The sequence below is a fragment of the Pantherophis guttatus genome, chromosome 14, assembly GCF_059756535.1.
Source record: "Pantherophis guttatus breed Tessera chromosome 14, ASM5975653v1, whole genome shotgun sequence".
Classification (NCBI taxonomy): Eukaryota; Metazoa; Chordata; class Lepidosauria; order Squamata; family Colubridae; genus Pantherophis; species Pantherophis guttatus.
Window position 1 is genome coordinate 5,228,124 of NC_142076.1, and position 22,473 is coordinate 5,250,596.

The following is a 22,473-nucleotide window of genomic DNA, read 5'->3' on the forward strand; positions in this document are numbered from 1 at the left end:
GCTGTTCCTCTCCGCCCTGAAAGGATCGTCCTCCTCTCGCTTTTCAGGGTTGCTATGGCAACCTGCGCTCTAGACGGGATGGGTATATTAGTCCTCACTGAACAAAATGGAGGCACTTAAGCTCTCTCTCTCCTTTTGATATTTCAGGGAACTTCAACTTTAGCTGCAATTAAAAGTCCAATTTATCAGAAGTTGTGATGCTCCATCACTAGAGGATTTTTAAGAAGAGACTAGGAAGGCAAGCTCTTCCACTTGTCATTTGTCCAGAATGTTATAAGGTCTCCTGTTGGAGCAGGGGGAGAATGGAATGGAATGGAATGGAATGAAGAATAGAATAGAATAGAATAGAATAGAATAGAATAGAATAGAATAGAATAGAATAGGAATATTGAAATGAAGAATAGAATACAATAGAATAAGAATAATGGAATGAAGAATAGAATAGAATAGAATAGAATAGAATAGGAATATTGGAATGAAGAATAGAATAGTGGAATGTAGAATAGAAGAATAGAATAGAATAGGGATATTGGAATGAAGAATAGAATAAAATAGAATAGAATAGGAATATTGGAATGAAGAATAGAATAGTGGAATGTAGAATAGAGGAATAGAATAGAATAGAATAGGGATATTGGAATGAAGAATAGAATAGAATAGGAATATTGGAATGAAGAATAGAATAGTGGAATGTAGAATAGAATAGAATAGAAGAATACAATAGAATAAGAATAATGGAATGAAAAATAGAATAGAATAGGAATATTGGAATGAAGAATAGAATAGTGGAATGAAGAATAGAATAGAATAGGGAATAGAATAGAATAATAGAATAGAATAGAATAGAATAGAATAGAATAGAATAGAATAGAATAGAATAGAATAGAATAGAATGTATTTAGAGTAGAGCAGAGTAGAGTAGAATAGAAATAATAAGAATAGAAATAAGATAGGATAGCATAGGAATAGAGTGTATTTAGAATGGGATGGGATGGAATGGAGTGGAATGAAATGAAATAGGAATAGGAATAGGAATAGGAATAGGAATAGGAATAGAATAGAATCTGGAAGGGACCTTTGAGGTCTTCTAGTCCAGTCCCCTGCTCAAGCAGGAGAACCTATACTATTTCAGATAAGTGACTGTTGGACTAGAAGACCTTCAAGGTCCCTTACAACTCTGTTATTTTATTAAAATATTTCACAATACATAATTCCATGGCTAACTAAACTATAACTTACTGAATACGTCCAGCTAGTCTTGTTAGAATAGCAGAGGGAACACACCACACAACATATACAGACTGTATTGTAATTTTTTATTTATTTATTTATTTATTAAATTTTTATACCGCCCCCTCTCCCGAAGGATTCGGGGCGGTGAACAGCCAAAATTAAAACACACAATACAAATATTAAAATGCAATTAAAAACAAAATTAAATTATCTTTGGCTTCTCCAATTTAAAACCCCTTACCCATAAAATACACCCAATTAAAATTTTTTAACCCAGTCCGGCTTGATGAAATAAAAAAGTCTTCAGGGCCCGGTGGAAGGTCCGGAGGTCCGGGATTAGTCGTATCCCTGGGGGTAGCTCATTCCAGAGGGCGGGTGCCCCCACAGAGAAGGCTCTTCCCCGGGGGGTCGCCAGCCGACATTGCCTGACAGACGGCACCCTGAGGAGACCCTCTCTGTGGGAGCGTGTTGGCCGGTGGGAGGTTATCGGAGGCAGAAGGTGGTCTCGTAAATAACCGGGTCCTAAGCCATGGAGCGCTTTGAAGATGAGAACCAGCACCTTGAAGCGCACTCGGAAGACCACTGGAAGCCAATGCAGCTCGCGCAGGAGAGGTGACACGTGGGAGCGCCATGTCGCCCACATAAGTACCCATGCGGCCGCATTCTGCACCAGTTGGAGCCTCCGAGTGCTCCTCAAGGGGAGCCCCATGTAGAGAGCGTTGCAGTAGTCGAGGCGGGAAGTAACAAGGGCATGAGTGACCGTGCATAGGGAGTGCCGATCCAGAAAGGGGCGCAACTGGCGTATCAGGCGAACCTGATAGAAAGCCCCCCTGGCCACGGCCGTCATATGCTCTTCTAAAGACAGCCGTGTGTCCAGGAGGACACCCAAGTTACGCGCCCTCTCCGTGGGGGCCAATGTCTCGCCCCCAATAGTCAGCGATGGCACCAGCTGACTATATTGGGACGCCGGCATCCACAGCCACTCAGTCTTGGAGGGATTGAGTCGGAGCCTGTTCTAATTGAATATGCTCTAAACCAACCACATAGAGTTCTTTGTCCTGACCTGCAGAAGGAATCCTGAAAAATAACCAAAAAGTCCCAGGGAATTTTAAAAATTAATGTATTTAATAAGACACCATTCTATTTATTAGTTTCCTCAAATTATGAGGTGCACTGTAGCTCAGAAAAGCAGGTGCTGGAGATGTGTTAATTTTTGCAAAGTTGCAAAACTTTTTAAAGAAACTCCCCATATTCTGCAGTAGGCAGCATAAACATATTTTGAGGGGTGAAACATGTATTAGATATTAGAAAAAATATTAAAGTTTCATATCTGGGGTAATGTTTTATGGCTACAAGAGGCATTCCTTATGATTTGAAACTGATTCAGTCTGACTGAGGGAAGAGGGGAACATGATAACTGTCTTCCAGTACTTGAGGGGCTATCACAGAGAAGAGGGGACTGATTTATTCTCCAAAGCACCAGAAAGCAGAATAAAAAATAACTAGGTGGAACATCATCTAGCAGTAAAGATCAAATCTAGCAGTAAGGAGAACTTTCCTGATAGTGAGAACAATTAATCAGCCGAATAGCTTGCCTCCAGGAGTTGTGGGTGCTCCATCACCAGAGGTTTTCAAAAATAGACTGGACATCCATTTGATTGGGCTGGTGTAAGTCTCCTGCCTTGAGTAGTGGTTTGGACTAGAAGATCTCTGAGGTCCCTTCCAGTCTTATGATTCTATATCAGACCTGGGCATTCTATGGCCTGCGGCCCACATCTCACCTTTTGCCTGGTCTTGTCTGGCTTGTGACAGCGGCCCTATTGATTCCACCCACAACAGTTCTAATTTCTCATGTGGCGTCTGGAAAATTAATTGCCCACCGTGTTCTATTTTCTATGATAATAAGGCTTATATGTACTCCAGATCAGAGAGGAAAACAAGAAAACACAGTCAATTTCTAGCACACTGCAAACAATTGTTATCTTCTGTTGGACCAAGAGATTGGAGAAAAAGCGGCCTTGGTCAGATCCTGCGTTGTGCTCAGATGTTTTCATCTCTTTTGTAAACCTATCATTCTGATCTTCTCATTTTCCAATCTTTTATTAAGCTGAATCTCTATTTCACCTACCTTTCTGGTTGTTCTATGCTTTTTTTCCTATTTGCTTAGAGTGCTAGAATATTGTACTGACTGATTATATTTAATTTTCTCCTTATCTTGAGATAAGTGGTACTTGTGCTGGCTGTTGGTTTTTTTTTTAATTGCTTTTATGTAATGTCCGCTTTACGTAATTCTTCAATATTGCAAAACCATTTGATAAAGCATTCAAATTCAAATTGATTTGGTATTTGAATAAAAAAAACCACCTGATTTTTCTGCAAGATCTTTGATAATTAACTTATTTGTTGCTTGTAGTATTCATTTTTATTATATTCTCCTTTATAGCATCTAGAATCTCTGGATTCAGCTAGTTTACAGTTAATCCTCAACGTTGGATTCTTAAGTGGGTCACCATGTAGGTGGACCCATTTTTATGAGCTTCCTTGTGGCAGTTGTTAAGTGAACCCATAGTTTGCTATAGGCCAGATTTATGAACCTGTCATGGTCATATGAGTGAAATACACTGCAAATGGCCATAAATGAGGGCTGGTTACTGAGTACGCAAAATGCAATAATATAACCAATGGGGGAGGCGATATTGAAACCTTGGAACTTGGTTGTAAGTCATAACTTTGAACTGTCCCAAGTGTGAGAACTATCAGTATTAGTTTTATTACTAAAGACCATCAACCTTAAGAACATGGAGCTAAGTTACATTTAATCTTAGATCAGTGGTGAAATTCAATTTTTTTTTACTACCGGTTCTGTGGGCGTGGTGTGGCTTGGTGGGCATGGCTTGGTGGGCGTGGCAGGGGAAGGATACTGCAAAATCTCCATTTCCACCACACTCCAGAGGAAGGATATTGCAAAATCTCCATTCCCACCCCATTCTGGGACCAGCCAGAGGTGGCATTTGCCGGTTCTCTGAACTACTCAAAATTTCCACTACCGGTTCTCCAGAACCTGTCAGAACCTGCTGGATTTCATCCTATTTTAGATGGGTACTAAACTGTCAATATTCTGCTTCTTTCTTTCTTTCTTTCTTTCTTTCTTTCTTTCTTTCTTTCTTTCTTTCTTTCTTTCTTTCTTTCAGTGATGTTGTTTTTCTTTTCTGCATAGTAGAGATTTCTTGTTGTGGGGGTATTTTTCGCAAGTAGCTCCTTTTTCCTTAAAGTGACTTGTTACCATCATTATTGCAAATTGTCTCTTAAAACCCCTGTTAATTGGACTGCATGGATGAAATTTCAGTCACTCTTGTTGCACATTGCATCCAGTTCTGGTCACCATGATTCAATAAAAGATGTGGAGATATTCTAGAAAGAGTGCAGAGAAGAGCAGCCAAGTGATGTCACTCCTGGCAAGGTGGAGCAGCACCTTGGTGTGAGTGACATCGAGTTGGCCACAGCCACTCAGTCACATGACCCCCACAAGCCACGCACAAGCCATGCCCACCAAGCCACACCGACAGAACCGGCAGAAAAGACAGCTTCTGTGGCCTGTTCCTTTATGGTCCCCCCCCTCCCCAGTTTGGGTGAACCAGTTAAAATTTCTGCTACTGCTTTGCCCAAACTGGTCCGAACCAACTGAATACCAGCTCTGAACAGAACCTTTTATAGCTAAGCATAGACGTGATATCAGGAACAGTTTCCCTCTAAGGCGTTGGGTGGGAAGAATAACTCATATTTTACAAAATGAGAAAGTGCTGGAAACTTGTTGCCCAGAATCTAAATCTCACGGACTTGGCCAATCCTTTGTTCCTCAAAATACGGAACTTTGAAATATTGATAATTTACGAACTCCATACAAATATCATTTTTAAGTAATAAATTACAAAATTGTTCAAAAACAAACTATCAGTTAGTAGATTTTTTCCCCCTCCTTACAGGATCAAGCACAACTCCTGTCTTTAGTTCTGGGCCATTCAGAAAGATGTTTTTGCTTCATATATTGCAAGGCATTAAAGTAGATGGTTATTCTAAGATTCCATCAGATTAAATGTCTTCCTGCCAACCGAGTTGTAGATCAAAAATTTACTGTACCTCAGAAGCTCAACCACCTTCCAGTATGTTCTAAAAGAAGAGAGAAAATAAAGCAAAAGATCAGGACGCCATCCTGATTTAACAAAAGATGAGAATGGATCCTCATAGGATCGAGGCCCAGGGCCCGGATCCAGCCTGCAGGGTGCTTAGATCTGGCCCACAAGGCCACCCCGGAAACAGCAAAGGACCGACCCACGATGCCTCTGCCAGCAAAAACAGAGCTTGGAAGGGACGGGGACTCCTGAGACGGCCTCCTGCAGCGCTCTGCCAGCGAAAATGGAGCTCCGTTTTCACTGGCAGAGGGCTGCAGGAGGTCATTGCAGCTGAAAACAGGGCCCGGGGGGCATGCATGATTCACCCAACCTCTATTTTTCCTAGCAGGGGGGCTGCAGGAGGCCATCACGGCTGAAAAAGATGCTCAGGAGCCTGTTTTCACCGACAGAGCACTCGGGCCACCACAAATGACCCCGACACGAGTGACGTCAAGCTGGCCATGTCCACCCTAGCCATGCCCAACCCCCCACCCCTGAGGTCAAACACAATCCTGATGTGACCCTCAATGAAATCGAGTTTGACACCCCTGCTCAAGATGATGATGTCAGTAGAAGCTGCTTGAATCTTAATTGAAGTATTGTGAGCCGCCCTGAGTCTTCGGAGAGGGGCGGCATATGAATTGAATTAATTAAATTAAATTAAATTAAACTGAAGCTTAATTGAACTCTACAGACTGACTCATGTATACAATTAGCATCCACGGTGGCTATTTTTCTTTAGAGGATTAGAATTGCATACCGCTTGTTGGGAATGCACAAAATGTACTGGGTTGGCTTTTTCAGAACACAAGCGGAGAGCTATAAGAATTACCCCAAAGGATCTCTTGAGCATATATGGGGAAGATTGTACGAGGGAGGACAATTACAGGGTTCTCTAAATGCCTCAAAGAGTTTTAAAAAAAAACAAACCAGGATTTTCTGGGGGAAAACCCACTCTTTTACCATCCAAAGACCCAAGCGATTCACACGTAAGGAGCTGTCCATGGTGCTGAAAGTTGCTGGTCTCCTCTGGGCTTCCTTCAATGTCCCCATGTCTGGGGGAAATAGAAGTCCCGAGGTCTACTAGAGAGCTGTTTGACGTTTCAACAAATTAAGAGGAAATGTTAGCACTGAGTATCTTAAGTATTTACTTTTTAAAAAAATGGTTTTTACTGAACATTTTCCAACTTTAAAAACCACAAGTGGAAGAAAAGGGGAAAAATAATAATAACAAGACGAATACAAACAAATAGAAAAAACAAACAACACAACAGTGTAATACAATTTTACAACTTTCCTTATCAGCATGCTTTTGCAATTCACTATTCAATAATTGCCTTCTCATAGATTTTAACGATTCTAGTAATAGTATAACAATTATATTATAATAATATAATACTGATTATAACCGATTGTACATATAAACATTTATCTTTATATTATAGTCAATGGTTTTAGAACTTTTATTTCTTGTTTTGGTTTCTATTCTCTAGCCACTTGTACAGTCTACTCCAAGTTTTATAATAGTCCGATTCTTCTCTTTCTTTTAACTCCATGGTCATCCTGTCCATTTCAGCACACTCAAGTATCTTTCTAATTACCGTTTCATCCGAGGGGGTATTTAATCTTACGTATTTACTTAATCACATGACAACTGGATGAAATGTGAGGGACGCTGCTAGTCAACACCTCCCCTTTTCCCAAAGTAACTGGGCATCCGCTACCAACAAGAGAAGAGTAAATAAAGAAAAGGGGGCAGAATTCAATTTACATCCACGACTATACCTTCCAGCAGACAATCAAACTATCAGTAGGATTTACACATCGGTAAAATTTAAGGAAAGGCTGCAGATAGGAACATTGGGCATCCAGAGAAACTCCAGAAGGTGGGCTTGCAAGAGATGTCCACAGCAGTCCTGTTCGTTTACTCTTAAGGACCAGTGGAGAACATCATCGAGACTCAAGGGCCAACGCAGACAGCAGCCATCAAAATGAAAGTTACACTGAACAGCATTTCTGTGTTTGCAGTCTTGGCAGGTGTTATAAGTCTCACCTTCCTGGTGGCTGCCCTGGCCACAGACTTTTGGTACCAAATTGATGCTTCAGGATTGGAGGTGTTCACCAACCATACAGGTAGCTTGAAGTCCCATAGAGGTCTCTGGAGGACTTGCCAATGTAAGTACATCCAGGGTTTTCCTGGGAAGTTGGTGGTTGTTTTTTTGGCAAGTAATCGGTGTATGTATTTGGCGTAACTGAATGAACCTTTTCCAAGGCTAGATTCCCAAGTGGTCCAACAATGTGGTGGATGGAGACTTTTAATGCCAAAGGAGAAGATTTGTGTATTTTGATAAGGAGAAAGCTTTAAAAACGTTCGGTGTCATTTTGTCACAGGGGTACACAAACGTGTGAATTCTCCTGAATTTGCATAAGCTTCTCACCCCATTTTTTGTTCCCTTATCCTAACAATGGCTAGGTTCCATGACTACAGTTTCGTTTCAAACAAGATTCATCTGAACCCATGGCCTTTCGAATATTGTCAAGGCTTAGAAGAACAAAAATAATGCTATAATGTCGTCCCCCCCCACCCTATGATTTAGTCTGATGAAAGAGAAGTTAGAATTTAGAATAACAGAGTTGGAAGGGACCTTGGAGGTCTTCTAGTCCAACCCTCTGCTTAGGCAGCACACTCTATACCATGGAGTGTACAAATGGATGTCCAATCTCTTCTTAAAAACTTCCAGTATTGGAGCATTCACAACTTCTGGAGGCAAGTTGTTCCACTGATTAATTGTTCTGTCAGGAAATTTCTCCTTAGTTCTAAGCTGCTTCTCTCCTTGATTAATTTCCACCCATTGCTTCTTCTCCTACCCTCAGGTGCTTTGGAAAATAGCTTGACTCCCTCTTCTTTGTGGCAACTCCTGAGATATTAGAACACTGCTATCATGTCACCCCTATTCCGTCTTTTCATCAAATCAGACATACCCAATTCCTACAACCGTTCTTCATATGTTTTAGCCTCCAGTCCCCTAATTATCTTTGTTACTCTTCTCTGCACTCTTTCTAGAGTCTCTACATCTTGTGGCAACCAAAACTGGATGCAGGATTCCAAGTGTGGCCTTACCAAGGCCTTATAAAGTGGTATTAACACTTCACGTGATCTTGATTCTATCCCTCTGTTAATGGGGCTTAGAACTGTGTTGGCTTTTTTGGCAGCTGCTGCACACAGCTGGCTCATATCTAAATGGTTGTCCACTAGGACTCCCAGATCCCTCTCACAGTTAGTACTATTGAACGAGGTACCACATATACTGTACCTGTGCATTTTGTTTTTCTTGTCTAAATGTAGAACTTTACTTTTTTCACCATTGAATTGCATTTTGTTAGATAGCGCCCAATGTTCAAGTTTGTCAAGATCCTTCTGTATCTTGAGCCTATCTTCTGGAGTGTTGGCTATTCCTGCCAGCTTGGTGTCATCTGCAAATTTGATGAGTTCCCCATCTATCCCCTTGTCCAAGTTAGCGTGGAAGTTGTTTGGAAGGAGAAGAGAATTTTGGACAATTTGTCCTAGGTGGAGGGTTGGGGTGAATATGGGTCCCTCTTTAATGACAAGGTGGCCAGGAAATGTGTGCATAAGTCTTGTCTTTCATTGTGTAATCCTCTCTGCAAATCCCTAGAGGAGATTCCAGGTAGAAATTTCTTCCTAGCATCTATTCTCAGCTGTCACTACCTAAAGTGGATTGTGTACTTTCCCTGCAAGGATTTTTCTTCACATATTCAGGATTTTGAAAAGCCATATATTTTATTTTAACTGGGGCACCTTGAGAAACTATGAATGAGAAAAGTATAAACCTATACTTTATAGCCCATATGTATGGATTATATAACTGCCCAGAGTCTTTGGGTTGGGCAGTATATATATTTTATGAATTGTTTTTATCATCATTATACAGACAGAGAGCCTATAGTTCTTGTTCAGATCAGCAAGATTTCAACTATGCTATTTCTCAAAATATTATAGCTTGGTCCATATATATAGTTTATATAATTTATAATATATATATTATATTATAATATAATATAATGTAATGTAATGTAATGTAATATAATATAATATAATATAATATAATATAATATAATATAATATAATATAATATAATATAATATAATATAATATAATATAATAATACAGTACAGTACAGTACAGTACAATACAATACAATACAGTACAGTACAGTACAGTACAGTACAGTACAGTACAATAATATAATTATTTAGTTTATATAGTTTCTTCCCCAAACCCTCAAAATTTTAACCTTAAACTGTCTACTGTTGACCTCACCCCATTCCTAAGAGGTCTGTAAGGGGCGTGCATAAGAGCACCAGCGTGCCTTCTGTACCCTGTCCTAATATTCCTTTTTACTTACACTTTTTGGGTATTCAAATTATGTTTATACTTTTACCTGTAATCTTATATATGCTTGACAAATAAATAAAGAAATAAAATATAATCGCCCTGACCGAATGCAAGAACTTTGGACAATACATATCCACACAACATGCTAAGAACATTCTAATAATGAGGCAGAGAACATTTGGGTGGCTAGGGCTGCATTTCATGGCTTCTATTTTAACTGCCAGCTTAAGCAAACTCGAAGCTTAAGTTGTTTAAGCGGTGGTGCCAAGTTGGAAATTGTTGACCCCAAACTGTTGCTTGAGCAGGTGTCCTATGGTTTCCCCTTTTCTTGCAGTTAATAGGACATGCCTCCCTATGGTAAACCCGTTCAAGTCTAAGACCGCAAACATGACAACTTCGCGTAAGAACATCCTGTGTAAGTAGCTTTCTAAGTTGTATTTCCTGACAGCAGTTGCCATACAAGGAAGTCAGCGTTGTCTACCAACTCTGCCCTCTGACTCCAGTGATTTATTCACTGGGAAGAATTTTTTTTTTTACAATGCTAGGGTTTGGTATTTCTCCAAAAACTTCTTCAAATGAATGAACTGAAAGGGCGGTGCACATCAGGGGTGAAATGCTCCCGGTTCGGACCGGATCGCCCGATCAGGTAGCGATGGCAGCGGGTGGTTCGCAGAACTGGTAGCAAAAATCCCATGCCCAGCTGAGCCGCGCAATCATCAGAGGCTTTTTAAAAAAAAATTTAAAAGCATTTTTTCTACAACCTCTTTGGCTGAAAAAATGCTTTTAAAAGTAAAAAAAAAAAAAGCCTCTGATGATCGTGCGGCTCAGCTGGGATCGTCAGAGGCTTTTAAAAGCATTTTTCTACAACCTCTTCGGCTGAGTTGCCTGATGGGCAGAGCCTTTTAAAAGCATTTTTTTTACAACCTCTTCAGCCGAAGAGATTATAGAAAAAATGTTTTTAAAAGAAAAAAAAAGCCTCTGACAATCAGGCAACTCAGCTGGGCTCATCAGAGGCATTTTTTAACAACCTCTTTAGCTGAAGAGGTTTTAGAAAAAATAGTTTTAAAAGCAAAAAAAAAAGTTGGCCACACCCACTCAGTCACATTACCCCCACCAAGCCACGCCCACAGAACCGGTAGTAACAAATTTTACATTTCATCACTGGGCTGGATGGAGTCACTGAAGCAGTTGGCGTGAGCTTAAATGGTCTCCGGAGGACAGGAAGGCCTGGAGGAACGTTGTCCATGGGGTCGCAATCAGAGGTAGTATTCAGCAGGATCTGACCAGTTCTGGAGAACCGGTAGCGGAAATTTTGAGTAGTTCGGAGAACCGGTAGTAAAAATTCTGACTGGCCCCGCTCCCATCTATTCTCAGCCTCACGAGCCTCACTGATCGGGAGGAAATGGGGATTTTGAGGTAACCTTCCCCTGGAGTGGGGTGGGAATGGAGATTTTACAGTATCCTTCCCCTGCCATGCCCACCAAGCCATGCCATGCCCACAGAACCAGTAATAAAAATTTTAGAATCCCACCACTGGTCGCGATGGGTCGGACATGACTTTGCAATTAACAACACTTGGCTGATCTTAACTTCATTTTACAAGATCAGGAAAGATCAAACAGAGCCTTCTCCATGCTGAAATTGGCAGATATAATAATAACAACCATAATTTGCTGCCACTAAGAAGGGGCATTTTAACATCATTATTGAAATGGTAGCATTCCAATTTGTGATAGGACTATTAACCTTGCTTGCGGGAAGCTGCCTGGCAGAAGCCAGGTATTACTGACCTTAGAAGGGGGAAATGAAGTCTGGCTGGAAGTCTCGTGGGACAGAACCTGGAAGGAGTTGACCCCATTTAATCTGGTTGGCTGGTCAGATGAAGAGAAGAAGGTAGTCCCTCAGAAAAAGCTCTGGAACCACAAAGAGGTTTTATTGGCAGCAATCAGCACCTTGAATTGCACCTGGAAGCTAATTGGCAAACAATACAGCTCTTGAAATAAAGTTGTTATATGAGTATCTTGAAGTGAAGCGATAATGATTCAGACTTGAGAAAGACAAATCACACTTAAAAAAAAATATCTAGTAATTCTGATTGTACTACCATGTTTTCCCGAAAATAAGACCCTGTCTTATATTTTTTTGAACCCCAAAATATGAGAGAGAGAGAGAGAGAGGGAGGGAGGGAGGAAGGGAGAGAGAGAGACTCTGGACAACACCTTGTGCTTTGGAAATGTAAAAGGGATCCAACATGAATCAGTTTGCTGTTAACATAGGAAAACTCTCCCTTCCTTTCTTGTAAATAAACGAACACTAGGTATTTTTCTGGGCTTTGGGCCTGCCCCATGGCAAATCAACAGAGGTTACATACATGAAGAACATTGATGTACCGTGTTTCCCCGAAAATAAGACCCTGTCTTATGTTTTTTTTTAACCCTAAAAATAAGCGCTTAGCCTTTTTTTCAGGGAGATCTTATTATTTTGGGGGTGCGTGGAGCAAGACGGGGCTCTTCTTGCTGTCTCACCTGATTTCCAGCTCTGTCTCCCTAACCCTAATCAGAGGAAATGGCAGGGACCGGCTGCGCATGCGGTTTAATATATTTGTTGGGGGGCTTATTTTCGGGGAGGACTTATTTTCAGAAGGGGCTTATTTTAGCGCATGTTCTCAAAAGCCTGATTGGGCTTATTATCTGTGGAGGTCTTATTTTCGGAGAAACACGGCACCTCTCTATGTAACACAAAGACAACTTTCTCTTCCTCCTTCTCTAGTGGTACTTACTGGATCTTCGGGGAAAATGTACCCTGTTTCCCCCAAAATAAGACATCCCCTGATAATAAGCCCAATCGGGCTTTTGAGCTTATGGCAATAAGGCCAAGCGCTTATTTCAGGGTTCAAAAAAATATAAGAGAGGGTCTTATTTTCGGGGAAACACGGTATGTCTATTAATTTTCAATTATTTCAAATGTATGTCTAGTTTAATGAAATAAGGGCAAGGAGTGAAATGATAGCAGTGTTCCAATATCTAAGGGGTTGTCAAAAAAGAAGTGGGGATCAACCTATTCTCCAAAGCACCTGAAGGTAGAACAAGAAGCAATGAATGGAAACTAATCAAAGAGAGAACCAACCTAGAACGAAGGAGAATTTTCCTGACAGTGAGAATAATTAACCAATGGAACAGCTTCTCTCCAGAAGTTGTGGGTGCTTCAAAACCAGATCTTTTTAAGAAGAAACTGAACAACCATTTGTCTGTAATGGTTTAGTTTCCTGCTTTAACAGGGGATTGACCTAGAAGACTTCCAAAGTCCCTTCCAATGGTTATTCTATTATTCTGAACATATCAGCTGCCTTTCATTCCTGTTCAGAGGTAGTAGGAACTGCCGTAGGTTCCCCTACCTGGATTTGAGCTGGTGCAGGAGGAAATAAAGCAACTGGAAGCATAAATCCTGACCGCTTTTAGAAGACCACATCTAGGAGAAGTCCAAAGCTACGGAGAGGCACCTAGCAACCTTCTGTTTGGGCAGCTGGTAAGACAATGGTCCTGGGTTGATGGGTCAGAGAAAGAGAAATGGAAAAGCAATTGAATTGGAACAAAGCCAGCGATAAAGAGCCATCATGCGGAGGGCTCCTAGGACACAGGAGAAAGCTTCAAGGAATGTCAGCTTATCCATTAGTGGTTAATGATTATCTCGGTGCAGCGAGGAGAACTTGCAAACAAAAACAGCTGCTCCACGAGGTGCTTGGTGAAATGCAACCTGGGATTTACTCAGATGGAAAGGAAAGGACCCAGCTGGAGGATTTAGCATCATAGTTTGCTTTTTATTTATTTATGCAGATAAGTAATCGCCCAGCATCTTGAAGTTAAACAGTATTCGAGGCCAACAGACCAAGAGACCTGCACTCTGAGATCTGGACTGCCATTGTAGAAAAGGTTCTTCCTGCCATCAATCAATTGGATGGTTGTTGAAGTCTTGTTCTGAGAAGCACGGATGAGTTTTGCTGTTGTCCACAAACACTGCTGGCTCATATTTAAATGGTTGTCAACTAGGACTCCAAGATCCCTCTCACAGTTACTGCTATTGAGCAAGGTACCTGTTGGGACCCAGGCCCAAGTAGTTATTACCAGACACAATCAGTCCTAAACAAACATATTTTATTAGAACAGCTGAGAATTACTTCATTCTCAGATTAGTCCAAATTAACTCCAAAACAAATTCTTCATAAACAGTCCTTCGGCCTTATCATCAACCTTTGTCTTCTTTGGCATCCTGCTAAAAGCTTTTCTTGGCAAAAGTTCAGAAGCAAGAGATACCAACAAGAAACAAATGTAGCAACGTTGCTTTCCTACAAGATCCCAAGAGCCGTTGCTGCTCTTTTAAACCTTCTGGGAGGGGCCAATTATCTCCTGGCCTTACACCCGAGTCGTCCATTTTGCTTTAGCTGCTCTTGCCTTTTGGCAGTTCTTCTCATGCATGCACTAGGAACAGGCTCCTCCTGTTCCTCTGCCTCTCTGATGTCTGCCTCTGGAGGCTCCGGAGTTTGCACATAACTCCCAGATGGGCCTGGCCCCATCTCTGCCTCTGATGCAGAGCCCTCGTCTGAGCCTTCCCCTGACTCCAGGACTGGCCCATGTTCTTCCTCAGCCTCATCGCTGTCCGACTCCGCTGCCAGCTCCGCAGGCTGCTGGCGGACCACAACACTACCACATATAATGCACAGGTACAGTATATGTGGTACTTTGTTCAATAGTGGTAACTGTGAGAGAGATCTTGGAGTCCTAGTGGACAACCATTTAAATATGAGCCAGCAGTGTGCAGCAATTGCCAAAAAAGCCAACACAGTTCTGGGCTGCATCAACAGAGGGATAGAATCAAGATCACGTGAAGTGTTGATACCACTTTATAAGGCCTTGGTAAGGCCACACTTGGAATTCTGTATCCCGTTTTGGTTGCCATGATGTATAAAAAGATGTCGAGACTCTAGAAAGAGTGTAGAGAAGAGCAACAAAGATGATTAGGGGACTGGAGGCCAAAACATAGAAAGAACAGTTGCAGGAACTGGGTATGTCTACTTTGATGAAAAGAAGGGCCAGTGAAGATATAATAGCAGTGTTCCAATATCTCAGGGGCTGCCCCAAAGAAGAGGGAGTCAAGCTATTCTCCAATGCATCTGAGGGCAGGACAAGAAGCAATGGGTGGACACTAATCAAGGAGAGAAGCAACTTAGAACTAAGGAGAAATTTCCTGACAGTTAGAAACAATTAATCAGTGGAACAACTTTCCTCCAGAAGTTGTGAATGCTCCAACACTGGAAGTTTTTAAGAAGAGACTGGACAACTATTTGTCTGAAGTGGTGTAGGGCTTCCTGCCTGGGCAGGGGGTTGGACTAGAAGACCTCCAAGGTCCCTTTCATCTCTGTTATTCTATTCTAACATGAATGCCTCTCCTCTGGGGCAGTAGCTGAGTTGCCCCAAATCAGAGAATCGGTTCAGGTGGGCATATCTGCAACGCCAGTGCACACCCATCTTTTTCGTTGGATCTTCAGGCCTGCCACATTTACTACTGTGGGAAACTGGGAGGGGGGATTGTATGGAGCATGGGTTATAAATAGTCATAATAACATTCCTTTCTTAGAGAGTCAAGGACATCTTGCCCTGCACCTGGAAGGCTGGAACAGGGAGGCATCTCAGGTTGGGATGGTGCTTGGGTTGGACCATGTGATGGACATGTGGATGCAAGGAAAGGGACTTGAACTTTCCTTTGGGTGGGGAAAACCTGGAAGCTTTCAGATTCGGGTTTTCCCAGATGTGCCAATATGGCATTTCTAATCAAATGGAACTTTGAGGAAACTCAACCTCAGAGTTTTCTTTTGTTGGGGGTGTTACTTGGAACCTTGACCATCCTCTTCCCTGCTGTTTCAATCCCTGGCCTCCATTTCTTCTCATCACTGCTTTGAGGAAAATTGAAATGACTGCCTCTCTCCCTCTCTCTCCTTCCAGACCTTCATGGAGCATTTGTGATCCTGCTGCCTCTAAGCCTCATCATCATAGTCTTTGGAGGAATGATGGGTATCATCAGCGTCTTCACCCAAAACTTCTGCCTTCTGCTGTTCACCGGGGTGCTCTTTCTTCTCGGAGGTATGTGGTCAAAGCAGTCCTTGAGATGAAGTGATATCATGTGAAGTGAAGGTATCACTTTATACTGCAAGGTGAAACCAGACTGCATCCAGTTCTGGTCACCATGATACAAAAAGATTTTGAGACCCTAGAAAGAGTGCAGAGTGGAGCAACTAAAATGATAAGGGGTCTGAAGGCTAAACCGTATGATGAACAATGTCAGGGAACTACCATATTTTTCGGAGTATAAGATGCATCGGATTATAAGACGCACCTACCTTTTTTGGTGAGGAAAACAAGAAAAAGAAATCTGCCTCTGCCTCCCAGCAATTTTGCCTCGTTGCAGCAAACAGCAAACAGCCTGCTTTACTTTCATTTTTGTTTTCAGCACAGCTTGATTAGCACAAGGGGAAAAAAAAAATCTGCTCCAGCAATTTACCTCCTTGCAGCCAGCAGCAGAGGCCCGCACAAAACAGTTGAGAGCAAAACAGCTGCGAGTCGGGAGGCCGATCCAATCAACTTGTGCTAATTAGGCTGTGCTGAAGCTGAAAGGAGCTGTTTTTTCTTGCTGTTTGCTGCAAGGCGGTAACTGCTGGGAGGGAGAGGCCAAAGGGTGGGAGTCAGTGGGTGGGCAGGGCTACATTTGGTGTATAAGATGCACCTAAATTTTCACCCCCTTTTAGGGGGGAAAAAGGTGCATCTTATACTCCGAAAAATACGGTAGGCATGTCTAGTCTAATGAAGAAAAGAATTAGGGGTGACATGATAGCAATCTTATGATACTTGAGTAGCTGCCACAGAGAAGAGAGAGGTCACCTTATTTTCCAAAGCACCTGAACATTACGGTAAGTAATGGGTGCAAGATCATTCAAGAGAGAGCCAATCTAGAATTAAGGAGAAATTTCCTGACAGTGACAACAATTAATCAATGGAATAGCTTGCCTCCAGAAGTTGTGGGTGCTCCATCACTGGAGGTTTTCAAGAAGAGTCTGGACAGCCATTTGTCCAGAATGAAATAGGATCTCCTGCTTGAGCAGAGGGCTGGACTAGAAGATCTCCAAGTTTCCTGTTCTGTCCCCCTTCCTCACACAGGCAAATGTAATACCAAGCACGCCTGCCAATATTTTATTAGGTAAACAGATTAGAATTCTTGGCAGACCAAGATTTTGGCAGCAAACTGCCAAATGCCATTTCATTTCAAGACCATTTCCACTCCCATAAAGTAAAAGAGGACTTATCTTCAGTCCGTTCCAGGAGCAACAAATTATCCACGAGACAAGAGTTTAGTCAATGTTCAGTCCAAAATATATCCAAGCCGAATTTCAGAGATCACGATGTGACTTGCAGGGTTTAACTTTGTCTGTCACAAAGCCTGAAAAGCAATCCCACCCACTTTTATTCCGGGTGGGGCGTGGCTCCGTGACTTAGCTCAATCTCTGGCCCTCCCACGCCTCTTCCATTGCTGCGCACGCTTCTCCCTCTGATGCTGCCTGGGATCAAGCCAGGATTCATCATCCCCACTCCCTATCAATTGGTGCTCCGATATGCCTTCCTCCTGGCACATCCCAGGCTGTTCCTCCTGGCTTTTGGATGGAACCTGAGGCATTGCCAGAAAGAAGGGTCCTGGAGAGGGAGACTTTGTCAGTTCCTCCCCATCATCTTCTGAGTCCTCTTCCTCTGTAAGGACAGGCTCGGGAGTCGAGGTCACAACATTTCCTTCCAACCCTGCTCTTCTATGTTTCTAATGATTTGAGAGTCCAAAAAGTAACATCTGGAGTTGACTTAGAGTCAGCTGGCCACTCAGATGGCTCTCCAAAATTCTCCATCAAATCTGTGGGCAGAAAAGTGGGATGGATTTTTCCAAGGGAAGGAATCTGGAGTCTGATAGGACCTTTTCTTGGCTGAACTCGGTTGATTAAAAGGCAGAAGCTTTGGTTAATCTCCTGAAAACCTCTGCTTTTTAATCTTAGTGATTTCCTTAGAATGCCATTTGACCGTATCAAATATATAAAACAGATGCAAAAAAATACAAATGGATACAAAGAAGACAAAAGGACATGTTCATAGTAAGTCATCACGTCTAATGGTGAAGGCTGATCTCTGGCAAGAAAGTCATACATTGTATCCTGTGACTGTGGAATGCTTTATTTATTTATTTATTTATTTATTTATTTATTTATTTATTTATTTATTTATTTATTTATTTATTTATTTATTTATTTATTTATTTATTTATTTATTTATTTATTTATTGGTTCGATTTATGTGCCGCCCTTTTCCGGAGACTCAGGGCGGTTTACAATGCGTTAAGCAATAGCCTTCATACTTTTTGTATATACCTGCTTAGTAGGGCTTTCGGACCCCCCTAAGCGGTGTTCTTTTTTTATATATATACAAAGTCAGCTTATTGCCCCCACAAACCGGGTCCTCATTTTACCTACCTTGAAAGGATAGAAGGCTGAGTCAGCCTTAAGCCTGGTGAGATTTGAACTTGCAGTAATTGCAGGCAGCTGGTATTACTTAACAGTGCTTTAGTCTGCTGCGCCACCAAGGCTCTTGGCTTGTCTAGGTCTAGGCCTGAGGGTCTAGGACAGGGATCTGCAACCTTAAACACTCAAAGAGCCATGTGGACCCATTTCCCACAGAAAAGAAATCACCGGGAGCCACAAAACCTGGGTGGGCGTGGCCAACTCCACATCAGTCCCTCCCACCCAGTCACATGACACACATCCCAGCCACGCTTATCCAGGTTTTGTGCCTTCTGGTGTTACTTCAAGTAATCGCCCTTACCTTCTTAGGCCAGGCGAGGAGTGACTAGGAGGGGAGGGCGAGGGGCTGGGCCAGCCAGTGGTGGATTCAGCAGACAGGGAGCCACAGCAGGGGGACGAAAGAGCCACATGCGGCTCCGGAGCTGCAGGTTGCAGACACCTGGTCTAGGACAACTCGGCACAGCCAACTCGCCGTGGCCAACTTTGATATTAGAAATGGTGGAATAGAATCATTAAAGAAAGGAATGCAAAAGGAGGGACAGAATGAAATGTGAATGGCAAAAATTAAACTAAGTTTTTAATTATTTTAAATACTTGCATTGAATTGTTGAATTTTCCCGCAGCGAGTTGTCCCATGGTGGGTGTGTTGGCAGTGGCGAGTTGGCTGTGGCAAGTTGGCCACACCAGGTTGTCCCATTCCATACCACAGGTGTGTCTCTCTGTGTGTGCCACCATCAGCACTCCAGATTTGAGCCTTTAGGGAGGGTGGGGACCAGGGGTGAAATCCAGCAGGTTCTGACAGGTTCCGGAGAACCGGTAGTGGAAATTTTGAGTAATTTGGAGAACTGGAATGGAGATTTTGCAATATCCTTCCTCCAGGAGTGGGGAGGGAATGGTGACTTTGCAGTATCCTTCCCCTGGAGTGGGGTGGGAATGGAAATTTTGCAGTATCCTTCCCCTGCCATGCCCACCAAGCCATACCACGCCCACCAAGCCACGCCCACAGAACCTGTAGTAAAAAAATTTGGATTTCACCACTAGTTGGGACCATCATAACTGAAGTTATAGTAAGTTAGGATTACCTGTACTCATGCACTCATTGCTACAATGACTAAATTCTTTCTGGTTTCAGAATCTGCATAGTGGTTTTTAGAGTGGAATGGGACAACTCCAGTGGTGAAATCAATTTTTTTTTACTACCGGTCCTGTGGGCGTTGCTTGGTGGGCATGGTGTGGCTTGGTGGGTGTGGCTTGGTGGGTGTGGCAGGGGAAGGATACTGCAAAATCTCCATTCCCACCCCACTCTGGGGCCAGCCAGAGGTGGTATTTGCCGGTTCTCCGAACTACTAAAATTACTAAAACTACTAAAATTAAAATTTCCTCTATCGGTTCTCCAAACTACTCAAAATTTCCTCTACCGGTTCTCCAAACTACTCAAAATTTCCTCTACCGGTTCTCCAAACTACTCAAAATTTCCACTACCGGTTCTCCGAACTACTCAAAATTTCCGCTACCGGTTCTCCGAACTACTCAAAATTTCCTCTACCGGTTCTCCAAACTACTCAAAATTTCCACTACCGGTTCTCCAAACTACTCAAAATTTCCTCTACCGGTTCTCCAGAACCTGTCAGAACCTGCTGGATTTCACCCTTGTACAACTCACTATAGCCAACTCACCGTGGCCATCTCGACATGGCCAACTTGCCACGAGATAACTTGTGGTGGGACAATTCCACCTGGGATACCTCAATGTGATAAATATAATCCCCCACTGTTTCTTTGGCATTATTTTTGTTGACAAAAATGGAAATAATGTAGAAGAAAGAGTGGTGGATAACATTTTTTGCATTGTTATCCCATGTGTTGAGTTTATTTTATTGATTAGCCCTTGGGCCATATCAAAGTGCAGAGTTCCAGATGCAAATTATTACTAAAATCTGATAAAAATGGTTTAAAATAGAATTGTATAAAATACAATTTAAAATGAAATTGGAATAAAGTATGGTTTAAAATGAAATTGGAACAAAATACAATAATTTAATATATAGATAAATAAAATATGATACAATTATATTTCGGTGTCATCCCTATAATCTACCCCAATCAGTCCCACCTATATTGATCTCAACTGAACCATTTTGCTCGACTACTGTGCTGTGTTAAATGTTATTTTCAGATTCTTACCCCACATGGATTATCCCGTGGCAAGTTGGACGTGGCAGGTTGGCTGCTGCGAGTTGTTCCTAGACCCTTATTTATTTATTTATTTATTTATTTATTTATTTATTTATTTATTTATTTATTATTATTTAAATTTTTATACCGCCCTTCTCCCAAGGGACTTAGGGCAGTGCACAGCCACAATAAAACACGTATATCCATAAAATTTAAAAACAGTTTAAAACATATTAAATAATTTGGCCCTATATTAAAACTAAAACACCCATTAAAATTCGTTATTAAACCAGCCCAGCCTGTTGAAATAGTAAAGGGCACGGCGAAAGGTACGTAGGTCAGGATCATACGAATCTCCGGGGGCAGTTCATTCCAGAGGGCAGGTGCCCCCACAGAGAAGGCTCTCCCCCTGGGGGTCGCCAGTCAACATTGTTTGACCGACAGCACCCTGAGGAGTCCCTCTCTGTGGGAACATATTGGCTGGTGGGAGGCTATCGGTGGCAGAAGGCGAGAGAGTTATGGAGAGAGTTTTCAATATGCATGGACCCCTCTGACTCTGTTTGTGTCCTTTTTAGCTCTTGTTACCCTTCTTGGGGTCAGCATCTACATTGCTTATTCCGCTGCCCTCTTCAAGCACGTTGCGTCTTTTCAGGGGAGGAAGAGTCTCATGGAAAATCTCAGCATCCAGTTTGGCTGGTCTCTGGTCTTCGCTTGGGTCTCTATCGGCGCGGAGCTTCTCACCGGGTTGGCATTTGTTCTCCTGGCCAAGATGGTGGGCCAGAAACGACGGTGGGACAATTTCATTTGAGAGTGTCGGAGATGATCCTCTTCACTGCTCTTTCCATGCCTGGCCTCTGTCTCTTTCTCATCACTGCTTTGAGCTAAGTTGAAGTCACGCTTCCAGGGGCTTCTGCCACTGCTTCTAGTAGCTGAGAACTTTCAGTCAAAACTGAGATCAGAAACCCAAAAGGATTTGTGCAGAGCTGTGAGTCCATGTAAAATAAGCAAATGAAAAGTCTGTATCTTCAATTACTGCATTCCACAAAAAAACAAAAAACAAAAACCCAACGTTTCCTTGAACAAATTAACACGATATCTTTATTTTGTCTAATTTATCCTCCCCCCCCTTAAAATTATTCACCGTAACTTTGGTGCTGCCAGTTAGATTGGCAGATCAGGGTTAAAATCAGCCTTTCACCCTTCAATTTTGGAAATCTTGGCCATTCACCCTTCTAACTTCTGAAGTTTCAGTAGTTAATTTTTCTAAGGACTACCTAGAAATTTCCTTCTTTTATTTTTATTTTTATTTTATTTATTTTAATTTGATTTATATGCCACTCTTGTCCGGAGACTCAGGGCAGCTTACAATGCGTTAAGCAATAGCCTTCATTCTTTTGTATATTTATACAAAGTCAGCTTATTGCCCCCACAAACTTGGTCCTCAATTTACCTACCTTAGAAAGGATGGAAGGCTGAGTCAACCTTGAGTCTGGTGAGATTCGAACTTGCAGTAATTGCAAGCAGCAGATGTTAATAACAGGCTATTAGTCTGCTACGCCACCAGGTTCCTCTTTTCTTCCTTCCTTCAATTTTAAAGGAGAGAAAATGAAACAAAAATCTGAGATTATCAGGAGTTTAGAATCTAGACAAATTCTGTAGTTGTTTCTGCTCTGGCAGAAGGAAATATTAGCAGTATTCACTCCACACACACACACACACACACTATATATATAGTGAAAATATATAGAAAAGAAAAGAAAAGAAAAGAAATACACACACACACACACACACACACATTTATATATACATACATACATAAGAAAATAGAAAATACATACATACATATACACATACATAGATACATACGTACGTACATACAT

General features: G+C 42.0%; 1 protein-coding gene across 1 annotated transcript; it reads left to right on the forward strand.

The window, feature by feature from the left end:
- The first annotated feature begins 7,393 nt into the window (after window positions 1-7,393).
- Window positions 7,394-21,632, forward strand: TMEM114 (transmembrane protein 114). Its single transcript, XM_034420711.1, has 4 exons — window positions 7,394-7,577; window positions 10,151-10,231; window positions 15,813-15,950; window positions 21,169-21,632. Exons 1-4 carry the CDS (start codon window positions 7,394-7,396, stop codon window positions 21,399-21,401), a joined length of 636 nt encoding a protein of 211 aa, XP_034276602.1. The 3' UTR covers window positions 21,402-21,632.
- Window positions 21,633-22,473: the final 841 nt, after the last annotated feature.